A 12,957-nucleotide genomic window follows, 5' to 3' on the forward strand; every position below is an offset into this window, starting at 1 on the left:
ATTAGCATAGCCAGGGACATACAATGAATCTAAGGCTTTATTTTTTCTAGCAAAACATGAATATAAAGACGTCAACGCATTCAGCCCCTCTGTTATGGAAACTTCAATGAGCTGGCAAGCATCAGTCATTTGTGTGAATCAATTTTGCTGAGTCTCCTCTATTTTGTCAGTCAAAAGACGGTGTTCGTCAACAAGGACAAAATAATTTTGGTAATTTAAATGTTAACGTCAATGTTAACATGTTCTAAAAGAACCAACATTGTTTGGCAACCCCATCCCAACTGTGAAAAACTATTTATTTATTTGCTATTTTGCCTAGTCTTGTATGTTTGAAGACTCAATAATCTGACTTTCACACAAACGTTGACTACCATGTTGAGACAGGTTGACTAGTTGATTTTATTGTTTACACTTGGATTAATTAACCCTTATGACTTCATCTCTGAACAACAATGAGTACAGTGGGGCTCACTCATCTGGACACCCAGTTCATTGATTTTTATGGATATTTAGCCTCATGTGACTGACATTGCACCGTGTTGCAATGTTCTCTATGGGCCCTCCTCCGCAATTTGCTGGAATAATAGTGGATAAAGAGAAGACCGTGTATTTCTTGTTAAAACTAACTCAGCATTTGAACAAAACTTAAAGGTTTGTGTATGAGATTTGTCTGACTGCGGTTTCCCTTTGAGGAGAAACATAAGATTATCTTGATCTTGAATCCTGAGCTTTCAGCGAATATTCAGTACTTAAGTCACGAGTCCTGAAAAAGGAGGTTGAAGATTGTCTGATAGAGGATTATAGGCACGGTAAACGCTGCCACATGTGATCTCACAAGTACTGATTCAACTAGTATACATCTAGTTTTAATTTCCTCTTTTAATCTGTGATACATATATTGAATTTGGACAAACATAGGTGTAGACTGTTACTGGACTGGCAGGCAGAGGCACACAAGTGCAAGATGGCTACTTGTCAAAGAACTGATTACACAAGGTCCATGCATAATACTTGTCCATGCAGCAAGAATTTGAGCCTCTTGTTTTCAAGCTGCTGAAGCTGGATCGGCTTCATTTTGAGAATAGAGGAATTAAGAAATGCTTTATTTGCAAATGAGACCAAGATATTGATGGCGTGCAATGGATGAATAGATGCCCTCTACTGAAATTAATTCACCTCACAACACTTTTGTGGCTGGGGTTGCGTCTGTTTGTCTGTTTGTTTGCATCTGAATGCCTGGCTTTATTAGTCATTCTTGTTTCCTCAATTTCCAAAGAAAAAAAGGGGTGGGGGCCGTTGGAGAAATATCTCTGAATCAGCATGTAGACCACTGGACGTAACAGCACCCACTGAGACCCAGATTAAAGAAAGCATCTTACATGCTGTAATAAGTGCTCAAGGCAAGACGGACACACCCCATAAGTAGCACTTGTTCAAATAAACCACTGATGCGTTTGTCCACTCCAGTGTTTTCCTTATCCTGTTTGTGGAGACAATGTTTGAGTGTATTGCTGCATACTCATAGCCCACAATTACAAATTTGACGACTTCCCTAATTCAGTTGTTCTGTCAGCCCTCTCTACGTTTTATATCATTTCTTGACATACACCATTGTGTGTTCACACCCAGCTGCCAGCAGGCCACGTGGATGTCAGCGTGCTCGTAGCAGTGCAGCTGCTGATTGAGCAGGTGACGTATGAGAAGAACCAAGCTCTGTTGCAGCAGCTTCACACACACCTACTGTTCAATTTCAACATCTGGAACAGAGGAGACTTCCCTTTGCGCATTGGTAAATTAGCATTGGCATGAATAGAGCAGATTGCTGCATTCTCCTGTAACAGACCGTGAGTAATTCTGAATTGCTTGTTTATTTTTACATAAAGGTCATATCCAGTATATGTCCACCATCATCAAAGATAACAGGAAGCAGTTCAGGAAAAAATATGGAGTGCAGTTCCTTTTTGACACTATACGCCTCTATTACGGGTGAGATACAAATTTGCAAATTTGGCTTTTCCCCTGATGCACGCTATCTCTCACACAATATCCTGCTCTTTTTTGCACAAAAGTAAGAACAGCAACAAAGACAGTGACCTGAGCGAAGACGACATCCGCACCATCCGGGCGTCCCTCTGCAGCCTTGTCAAATACTACATCAGCAAGGGCATGTCGCAGGAAGAGATGCACAGTATTCTGGGATACATGGCTGCCATTGGGGACGAGGATCAGGTGAGGGAACTGAGAGAGCTTCATGGTTCATTCAACAAACTGGTTTTGTGAGGGGCAAAAGGATTCTTTTTAGTAGGCAGCGCCATCAGAAATAGGAGAAAGTCAATACTCCCTGTGGACATTGTCACGAAGATAGAAAGAAATAAGTTTGCTCACTATGAATATCAAAATAGCCATTAAATCAGATTAGGATATATTTACTTTTCATGCACCTGTCAGCACCTATTGAAACACTAGTGTAATGTGTGTTGTATCGGCCTCTATAAAGTGCAAAGCGTCAAGTCATCATTAATGCACAAAATGAACCAATCATTACATAGGGACTTGGTGCCAATGGCTAATGAGCCTGGGAATAAAATTACCTTTTTGTCACAAGATTTTCTTCCTCCCTGTGAACATTACCCCAGCAACAACTTTACAGGAAGACACCCATTACCCGCTCCTCTTTCCCCTACATTTCCAAATATTTTTCTCCCCAGTAAGCAAAAAATTGGAGGCAGGTTTTTCCCAGCAACATCAATCAGTGAGTGACGACAAAAATGAAACATTTTGAAGCCTTGTTTTCGTTTTTGTAACTTCTGCACGAGCGGCAGATAGTTTTTTACAGAATGCGCCTCACCTCCTTCCCACTGCTCTCAATCTTTTATAATTCCTGTTTTGTCGCTTTTTATTTCCTCCTACACTACTCTACTTATAGAAGCTTACGTCACCTTCGGTGAGCATATGGTATCTGTAATCCCATGATCCTCCTCCATGTGACTGACCTCCAATACTATATTGTTATTAATCAAACCAGTATTAATGGGCCACATTGATATTGCTCAAATATAAAATCTGAAAATGTAAGCACTTAATTCAGCTTTTGTTTTTCTTATTGTTTATTATTAAAACTTATTTTTATATTTGTTTCAATTACACTCTCTCCAGATCCTTCATTTTTTTACATAACACAGGCCATGCGCTGTATGGCAACCTGCTCTGCAGCAACGACCAAAATAGATTAAAAGTGAATGAGCTTAATACAAGTGCTCTTGCATTAAACAACACACATACTGCTCCAAGAAGTGAATAAAACCTGACCAATAACCGTTAAGATGTTTTAAGATCTGTGAAATAAGAATGTGATTCAAGAAGTTAATATTCCAGTACAAATACACACACCTACGAGAGATGATCATTGTGCACACTCAATTACAAAAGTGTCATGTTGCACAATTTCTTTTTGTTAATCAAAGTTACTGAAGCTGTCTTTGTGCATGTGTATGTGTGTGCGTGCGTACGTGCGTGTGTGTGTGTGTGTGTGTGTGTGTGTGTGTGAGAAAGCTTTGTGAATTGTTGGAGTTGCTCCTCAGCCTTCTTCAGAGCAGTCCTGCCAGAGACCAGCTCTTCCTGCTCCTCTTTGAGCCTGGGGCAGCTGACTCCTGCTATGCACTTCTTCTCAATAACAAACACTCGGACCACCTGCGAGAGCTTGTTTTCAAGGTGGGCTGTAGCCAATTACACCTGGAAGTTAGATATTTATAGATAGCAATTGTACCACAGGCATAGTAATATTGCATGACATTATTGCAATATCCACCTTACCAATTATTTTTATTATAGATGCAAAATCTTCACTTGAATTATTTTCTCATTTCTGACGAAGATGCCGGAGTTATAATCACGGAATTGTCCCCCCCCCCCTCTGTGCAGTTGTTTGAGCGTATGCTGCGCTGTGACCGTGTCTACGAGAAAAACAAGCAGCGTTTGCGGCTGAGAGAGGCCGGGTACAGCGGCCTGTCGCTGCTTTTTTCCGAGCTTCAAATCACCCCGACTCTGAGTCGGGCTCTCCTCAATCAGGTCCTCCACACGGGTCAGTGCTCCCTTATAATTCTCTAAGCAAGTTTTTTCTCATCTCTGTTTTGGACCAAGACACCCAGGCCTTTTTACATAAAAGACTATGTAATCATACGTTGACAGCAGTAGCTGTCATTCAGCACGTATATAAAATTCAATGTACAACATTGAGTTGGTGTAAAAGAGATGGCAGCAGTCATGACTCTACTATTCAACCATGCCCTTTTATTTTTATCGATTGAAAAAAAAAGAGAATTGGTTGGGAAATATTTAGGATTGTTGTCCATAATATAGTACAACACTGGAAGACTTGAACATCGGTTAAAGATCCAATCAAATAATCAGATAATGAATACTTTCCTATTAGCTGCATTATGCTAATGATGTTCTGTAGGGTCTAGCTTGTCACGATTACATCACCACCTCCCTGTCGAGTAGGTCATTCCTGTTTCGGTTGCACCCATTGTCCTCCAGTAGGCAAATTTACTAACAGCCAAACAAAACAATCGTCAAGATGGATGTATCCCATAACATTCCACAAAAAACAAGAGTCTGTGTATTTGAAATTGACAGATCATGTGGTGAACTACAAGGACCTAATGGCCTTGGTTCAGCTCACGCACAGGGCCGGACCAAGTGTACGCCTTATAGTCTGCAAACGGGTAAGAACATTCATTACCTTACTAGGTATCGATTTGTTTGCTTATGCATTTTCCACTTTTTTGTGATTCTTTATACCATCATATGGCATTTCCAAAGCCAAATCCAAGCACAATAAATTAAATCACACAGTGGTACTGCCACAAAGCTGTTCCACTGACCGCTGTGTACTTCCAGTAACCCTTAATGTTTTGTTCGGAAAGGACAATAACTGTATATTGTCCTTTCTTAACTCTCTCTCTCTCCCTCTTCTGTTTCCACTTACCTCATGTACATTTTAATTGAAGAGGTTTCTCAGTAATTGGACGTCTTCCATCGCATTATGAGCAAATGCAACTTCTTGGTGAAAGCATTTTCCCCTTTGTTACCTTTCTGAGAAGTTGAAGATGAGCAGGCTGTTTTTTAGCCAGCAGCTGACTGTGGTTCCTTGTTTTTGTTTCACTGTTAGTCATTATTTTTTGCTGACATTCTTTCAGCAAATGCAGTAATTGTGAAACGTAGGTTTGTTTCTACAGTAATGAAATAAAGCCCTGATTAGAGGATTGATTTGTTTCTCAAGAAGCAATGCAGGATTACTACAGTGTGTCCTGTTAACCTCTACATAGTCCCTTACTTCCATTGTATTTTAAGTATGTTAGATTTAAAAAAGAGCCATTTACCACCGATATTGAAATACAGAAAACAGTTCACTTTCAAATTTAACAGCTAAATTCTTCATCTCCCTTTTTTGCTACTGAATTGCTAAGATTTTTTGCAGACATTTACTATTTAAAAAGTAAGAAAAAGCAACTTCTGTCTCTAGGTGTACCAGTTGCTACAGTCCCAGCAGGAGGCTGCCGTCCAGATCTCCAGGCAGCAGTGTTGGCAAGACACGTTTATGAGACTCTACCTGAGGGGTGAAGGTTCTTTGCCTCTGCGGAGTGCAGACACTGTCAGCACCTGCAGCCTGGACCTAAGCAAGCCCGGCAGCACTAGTACAAACCGCTTGGAGCTGCCACTGGATAGAAGAGCTCGGGCAGGGAGCACGGGGCGCTTGGACCGGCTGGAGGATGACCAGCTGAGCATGGGTGACTCTCGATCTGTGGACAGCCTGGAGAACGGCGATGTCATTTCACTGCTTGACACGCCATCCTCCTCTGCCTCCACGGAGCCAACGCTCCACATCAAGCCTTGGGTGGTTGGAAAATCTGGAGGCTTGATGCTAGATTTGACCCACATGCAGGCTTTTGAGAGTGTAGAGAGTGGCAACCAGACACCTGGTAGCATGCCCAGCACGCCATCTCCACTGGAGACTTCCAAGAATTTCCCCGGGAGCTCAACAGATCGAGATGCGTCTTCTTCAATGACCGAAGACAGCTTCCTCTTTAGCGACAACATCTCTCTTGGGGAGTCCTTCAATAATGCTGAGGTGAGATGGACATCACATCATTTACCTGCTATTTTAGGACAGGCAAGAAGGCTTAAAATAGATAATGATCGTCTTTTGTCCCTTATATCTTAACCTTTCATTGGATTAATTTTTATAATGAAACTGAGATTGTTCATAATGTGCAGTAACAGTTTTCATGAATATAGCTGGGTAGAGCTTTGGCATACTTTGTCCAATTAAGTATTTATGTCCTCCTAATAACAAGGACCTCCCAGTGAGCAGAACATATCCGTTACTATGACTACTGACACAGAGTTTAAGGTAGCTGGAAAACCAGGAGTTATGTTCATCTCATGGAAAACTTTCGCTGAACCCTCTTTCTTTAATCCACTCTGGTAGGCTTCCTCAAATTATTCAGATTATTCTCATCTTCTTTTTAAAAAGACTTGTCATTATGTCGGCCCCGGGCATAGTTTTGTGACAGAATTAAAGTTAAGATTAGAGAAGAGGAGTTAAGGAGAAAATCTCTCGTCTCTAGTTCATGCAGTAGCAAGTATTCTTCGGCTACTTTAATACTGTCAAAGTCACCGGCTGAAATATCACCGCTTCTTCAAGGAGCCCAACAGTGACTGCGATGTGATGCACTCTTCTCATCATTTCACTGTGTCACGGGAGGTCAGTGGGGGAGTAGAGATAATCCGTTTCCACCGACAGCAGGAGACTGTCAGCCAAAGCTTTTAGATGTGTCTCATTACAGTTGAAAGTTAGAGAATTTGAGTTTTGTGAATAAATGTACTTTCTTGGCAAATCTAGTCCACCGTTCATATTCAGGACATATTTTTTTGTGTGGAAAAGCCCGTCATTAGAGGAGAATCAACAATTAAGATGCATGAAATATTGTTTAGATCAGATACCGGTAGTCCTTGTTTGGAGAGAAGTGAAGTTTCTTTACTCTTGTCTGTTTTTTGTGACATGTAGCCATTTTTTTCCTTGTGTGTTGTTGCCCCCCAGAGAGCAGAGGAGGAGCTGTGCAACATGCTGCTGGAGATACTGCTTTGCGTGATGTGGCGGGGTGTAGAAGGCTCTGATGATACCGCATGGCTGGAACGCGGACAGGTCTTTTCAGCTCTCACCAAACTGGGAACAGCCAATGAGCTGCTCCTTCCTGTTGACCAAATTAAACTCAGGTTAGTGTTCAGTTATATTGATGACAGTATTTGTTTTGTAAGCTTAAGGCTTCTACTAACATGTCTGTTAGCTAACCAAGTGCTTTCTCTTTCACTTCTAGCCTAATGGAACGAATGCTGGAGTGGTCTGTGAGCGATAACCGCGAGGCGTCTGCCGCCACGTTGCCTCAACACACAGAGAACGCAGTTCGCTTGCTTCACATGGTGCAAGACTTCTTGCAAGCCGAGGGCCTGGTCAATCCAGCATTGTGGACGGAAAAGGTGCTGGAGGAGACTGTGACACTGATGGACTGCCTCATGGTGTGGTACTCTGCAGGCACCCAGTGGTTCCAGCTCTCCCAGGTTGGACTACGACTGCTGCTAGGCTTCATGGCTCAGGAGAACCCTGAGGTGATTTTTATTTATTTATTTAATTATCTAATTTGAATTTTTTTTATTTACCAACTACTATACTTGCACAGTGGGTACACTGTATCATGATTTAACAGTATCTCAGTATGCACTGCGGACAGCAAAGTAAGAATTTCATCATACAGGGAAACACTGTACACATGACAATAAGCACTTTGAATCTTGAATCAATATGCAAGGTGAAGCTTGAAATTGAAATACAATTGCAAGGTTTTTAAGGAGAAGAAGTTTGTTCGGAATGTTCTAGAGGAAAAAAGAGGTGTGAGATAGTGGCAGGAGTCTGAAGCTGGAAGTTGAAGGTGTAATGCTCAATCATGTTAGTGGTATTGTCCCAAAAGTTGGGAATTAGGAGAGACATTCTGGAGTGAGGTGATGAGCCGTACATTGGCGTTACAGTAAAGTTGGTTGGTGTGAGAGTAGAGGGTTAGATGCAGGCGGATGATTTGCTGTGGTAATTCACAAAAGGAATAGCTGAAAAGAAAAGATTCTGTTGAAGCGTAAACAAAGCTTCACCTATAAATCTGTTTTTTATCAATTAAATAAGGATTTCCTGTCATCTGTCTGCCATCCAAGGTGTGTGCAATGGCCACTGCCAAGCTCAATGGCATTCTGCAAACGAAGGAGGTGTCCAGCCAGGATGAGGCTTGTTATCTGCTGGGTAAGGTTGAGGGGATTCTGCGCCGTTCCATCCAAGAGCAGATGGAGGAAACCTACTCCTTCCTGGTTCCTCTCCTTCGGACTCTGCTCTCGAAAGTTCACCGCCTCCTCTACATGGAGCTGCACCTCCCCCAGCTCCCCGACACCAATGGGAGCCCATCCTTTTTTGAGGACTTCCAACTCTACTGCAATTCGCCCGAGTGGCGCGTCTACCTCGACAAATATGTATGACATTGATAATTACTTTCATGTGTTTAAGATTATGATAATAGATGACGACGACTAAAACATGCATTGTTTCAGATTATTCCGTATATGAAGCAATATGAAATTGAGATGTTCAGCCAGGGCCATGAAGCGATGGCGCTCTACTGGAAGGAGTGCTACGAGGCCTTCATGGTCAGTCTGCACAAGAGAGAGCGAGAGAGGGGCGAGAGCAAGATCCGCTTCCAGGTTAGTAGGATACCTCCTTTTTTGTCTTGACCGAAGTCCCTTAATGAAACCATTCTCATCAGCTCGGGTGTCTCTCAACTGCAGGAGCAATTTGTTGAACCGTTCTCACGCCGCAGCCGTCAGGAGAACCTGCGGTACAACAACATGTTGAAGCAGCAGCACAGCCAGAACAGTGCCATCCTCAGGCAGTGGAAAGCAGCACGACGAGGTCTAGTGTGTGAGAGGGGGCCCTGGGCTGAAAGGTACTTTTATAGTCACAAAAGACCTCAAATACATCTCAACGGTGAATTGACTTAATGAGATAGCGGAGAAATAAAAACTTGGTAAATGCAGCCATATTTATAAGACATGAGCAGCGGCACTAGAAAGCTAACATGAATAGGAAAAAGGCAAAGCCGTGTCAAGTGGGCTTTATAATTTTTTCTAACAGGCAGCAGGATGAGATGCACTGGAGAGTGTCCAGCGCAGAGAACTTTTCCCGCATGAGATTGAAGCTGGTCCGCAATTACAACTTTGACCCTCACAAAGAGGCCAGTGCTCTGCGAGACAACCTTGGTAAGGCAGGAACATGTCTTCATTGGCTTTTAGCTGGCATTTCCCTGCAGGTTTTGTGGAGCGTTCGGTTATTTCTTTTAAAAAATGTATTTGAGAGTGAACAGAATTTAAACAAATGAAGGAACTTTTGTGCTAACTGAGCTGTCATTTTACTCATCTGGCCTGCTGTTGATAAACAGATTAAAATGCACCACCAGTGAAAATCCTCTTTTGGCTGAACTCGTGTCTTACACGTATGTCCATCTACTTTATGAGGAGGATAATCCACCACTCTACATTAAAATGTCAAAATGACAACATTAGAAAGCTGTGACATAACAAAGTGAACTTCAAAAAGTCCCTTCTACTGTTATCCATAGATGAACACAACACTCAAACTTACTATTCAGTTATTGATATAGTACATACTCATGAGCATAAACCACCTCAATAGACAGTAATTTAGCAAACTATGGCAATCAGTAATTGATAATGATGACATCTTTGTCTGGTTCATGTCAGCATGGAGCTACTTTTGCACGTGTGCTTCATAAGTTTTGTGACTTTTGTTGTGAAAAACAAGTGAAGTATTCTCTCTTACTTGGTAAGAATTTGTAGTTTGTCAGCCATGAGCCTGCATGCTAAACACTCATTGGCAGCACTTCGAGTTTGATATGAATGCTTTCTGGATCCTTCCTTCAATTCAGAATTCCCTCTTGTTGTCAGGTGTTCATCAACAGCGTGTAACCCCCGAGTCTTTGTTGCTGGAGGCTGTGAAGCAGGTTAAAGTCAGCGATTTAGAAGATGACATACTGGAGCTGCCAGAAGAAGATCCCATTGCTGCAAACAACCAGTTAGTCACCAAATATACCAACTGTGTTCACCTTACTGATAACGCTAACATTTTGTATGACCAACACAACAATGATATTCAGCAGAGCCACTTATTTATAGGAGTTCAAATTTGAACCGCTGATTCCGCACGTTTACAATTAAATGGTCAATTTTTTAACCTTTTCTTGCAGGGTTGAAGCAGAGGAGGCTGGCCAAAAAGAAAAGCTGGTTCTATGGGAGGACTGTGAGCTGGTAACGGTGGTGGATGTGGTGCCAGGCCGCCTTGAACTCACAACTCAGCACATATATTTCTATGACAGCAGCCAGGAGAAAGATGAGGGTGAGACAACTTTAAGAAGTGGACATGATAAAGTGGAAAAATGTGTTGCTTTTCCTTGAACCAACTGTGGTGATTTATTTCCTCAAGGAGTCGGCCATGACTTTAAATGGCCCCTGTCTCAGATCCGGGAGGTCCACCTTCGACGATATAACCTACGTCGCTCAGCTCTAGAGATCTTTCTCATCGACCAAACCAACTATTTTCTCAACTTCAAGAAAGAGGTGATGAGCCACAAACTTTTATTTAGATCAAGTACATGAAAGAAAACCTCTGCCCCCTCTTCCTTTCAAAGACCAATAACAGAATTTCCGATATTTTTTTCTTCTCAGGCAAGAAACAAGGTCTATAGCCGGATGTTGCTGCTGCGATCCCTCAGCCTGTACGGGACTCGTTCACCACAGGAGCTCCTCAAGGCCTCTGGGCTCACACAGGTCAGGAACCAATGGTGTTCTGCTTTATTAAAAAGTACTCATTCTTGTGTTCAGAAGGTTATGATATACTTTATGTGTATTTATTTTTATTCCAAAATATATTGATCAATGCTACCTGGTTTTGAATCTAGTGAAAATATTCATGTGTGCAGAAATGGGTGAACCGGGAAATTACCAACTTTGACTACTTGATGCAGCTCAACACAATTGCAGGCAGAACGTACAATGACCTGGCCCAGTATCCGGTGGTATGTCTCTCGCTGTAATAGTGCACAACCATTGGTATCTTTGGTAACTTGTCTTAGCAGAGAATCAACATTAATGGGTAACAGTCAGTACTTAAGAAATTTGTTGTGTTTATGTGCAACCAGTTTCCCTGGATTTTGTCCGACTACACCTCAGAGGAGCTGGACCTGTCCGACCCACGGGTATTCAGGGACCTTTCAAAGCCCGTGGCGGTGCTGAACAGCCGCAACGCCAAGGCTGTAAAAGAGAAGTACGTTGAATCACTCGAAAGACATAGGTAGCACATGTTAAAGGGATGTTGGTTGAAGAAGGGTCCAAGTTTCACTCAGAAGGTCCTTTAGTCTTTGCTCACAGATGGGCAGCAGGAGAGCTTGCTTTGCCATAGTGGCATCAGAGATGAGACACACCACAACCAGGCTGAGCTTTTACTGTTGTTTTATTTTTAGCCCGTAGAGCAGTTGAGGCCTACAGGAGCAGAGGGAATGTCACAGGCTTTGGAACATGACTGTTGATTGCAGATGTGTCGAAATCTGAGGCCGGAGAAACACCAAATTGGAGTGAGTCAGGTCAGAGCAGTTCAAGAGATCAGTGTGTTCATTCAGTTATTGCAGGCTTAGTTGAGATGGAGTACAGAATTTGGAGGTCAGCTTTGTCAAAAGCAGCAGTCAAGCAAAGGAGCAGGAAAAGACAAGTGAGTTGTCATAAAAAGTTGTAAGACAACATACTATCATCTAGAAAAGTTGTATTACATTTCTTAACTCTTTTCATTAGGTATGAAAGTTTTGAGGACCCAACAGGAACAATTGACAGATTTCATTATGGCACCCATTACTCAAATGCTGCTGGTGTGATGCACTACCTAATCAGAGTGGAGCCTTTCACCTCCCTGCACATCCAGCTGCAGAGTGGACGGTAATTTATATACACTCTGTAATTTGTTCCCTCCCATATGGCTTTCGATGATAAACATCGCATCCATTATTAAAGATCTGCCTTTTCTGCTTTACCCTCAGGTTTGACTGCGCCGACCGCCAGTTCCACTCCATCCCAGCCACATGGCAGACTCTTATGGACAACCCCAACGACGTCAAAGAACTCATCCCTGAATTCTTTTACTTCCCAGAATTCCTGGAAAACCAAAATGGTGAAGTTTTATCAACTTGGTCTTAGTACGAGTGAAATGTCGCACAACCACTGATGTCGTAAAGCCAAGTTGCTAAGTAATAACTCATCAGATTTGGTCAAAGTATTTTTTTCTCTCTTTGTCTCTGTATGAAGTTTTTGATCTGGGTCGCCTGCAAATCTCTAAGGAAAGGGTAAATGATGTTGTTCTGCCAAAGTGGGCCAAGTCCCCAGAGGACTTCATTTACAAGCACCGCAAAGCCCTGGTGAGAATGACTTCTCGCTCTGCAGCTGCATCCTTATAAAAGGAATAAAAGCCACTGGCTCTTGTTTGTAGATTCCACTGTTAATTGCATGTGTGGCAAAGGTCATTCTGTTACTTCTGTCTCCATTGCTCTGCGTGTTTTTTTGTAACAGGAGTCGGAGTATGTGTCAGCCCACCTTCATGAGTGGATCGATCTGATCTTCGGTTACAAGCAGCGGGGCCCTGCAGCAGTCGAGGCCCTCAATGTCTTCTACTACTGCACATACGAAGGTAAAGTTTCATGTTTTTACTCCTCCCTTAGTCTTGGACATGATTTGTCGCAGAGACAGACATTTCTGTTTAATTCTGCACATGCACTTGCATGCAACCTTCTGTGACTTCAG

General features: G+C 42.4%; 1 protein-coding gene across 3 annotated transcripts in view; it reads left to right on the forward strand.

Moving 5' to 3' along the window:
* nbeal1 (neurobeachin-like 1) overlaps window positions 1–12,957 on the forward strand; it is a 43,570-nt gene that overhangs the window by 23,209 nt on the left and 7,404 nt on the right. For all 3 annotated transcript variants that reach the window (XM_086147981.1, XM_086147982.1, XM_086147983.1), the window contains 23 exons: window positions 1,630–1,789; window positions 1,884–1,986; window positions 2,070–2,229; window positions 3,553–3,711; window positions 3,922–4,081; window positions 4,639–4,727; window positions 5,528–6,133; window positions 7,106–7,281; window positions 7,383–7,671; window positions 8,266–8,574; window positions 8,653–8,802; window positions 8,887–9,044; window positions 9,233–9,357; window positions 10,063–10,189; window positions 10,362–10,510; window positions 10,598–10,731; window positions 10,840–10,941; window positions 11,094–11,189; window positions 11,313–11,437; window positions 11,959–12,099; window positions 12,201–12,331; window positions 12,466–12,575; window positions 12,727–12,844. In XM_086147981.1, coding sequence (XP_086004107.1) covers window positions 1,630–1,789; window positions 1,884–1,986; window positions 2,070–2,229; window positions 3,553–3,711; window positions 3,922–4,081; window positions 4,639–4,727; window positions 5,528–6,133; window positions 7,106–7,281; window positions 7,383–7,671; window positions 8,266–8,574; window positions 8,653–8,802; window positions 8,887–9,044; window positions 9,233–9,357; window positions 10,063–10,189; window positions 10,362–10,510; window positions 10,598–10,731; window positions 10,840–10,941; window positions 11,094–11,189; window positions 11,313–11,437; window positions 11,959–12,099; window positions 12,201–12,331; window positions 12,466–12,575; window positions 12,727–12,844 — 3,877 coding nt within the window. The remainder of the gene's footprint in view (window positions 1–1,629; window positions 1,790–1,883; window positions 1,987–2,069; window positions 2,230–3,552; window positions 3,712–3,921; window positions 4,082–4,638; window positions 4,728–5,527; window positions 6,134–7,105; window positions 7,282–7,382; window positions 7,672–8,265; window positions 8,575–8,652; window positions 8,803–8,886; window positions 9,045–9,232; window positions 9,358–10,062; window positions 10,190–10,361; window positions 10,511–10,597; window positions 10,732–10,839; window positions 10,942–11,093; window positions 11,190–11,312; window positions 11,438–11,958; window positions 12,100–12,200; window positions 12,332–12,465; window positions 12,576–12,726; window positions 12,845–12,957) is intronic.

This window comes from Fistularia commersonii, chromosome 6 (genome assembly GCF_037954325.1).
Source record: "Fistularia commersonii isolate RoL2024-O1a breed Wild chromosome 6, RoL_Fcom_v1.0, whole genome shotgun sequence".
Taxonomy (NCBI): domain Eukaryota; kingdom Metazoa; phylum Chordata; class Actinopteri; order Syngnathiformes; family Fistulariidae; genus Fistularia; species Fistularia commersonii.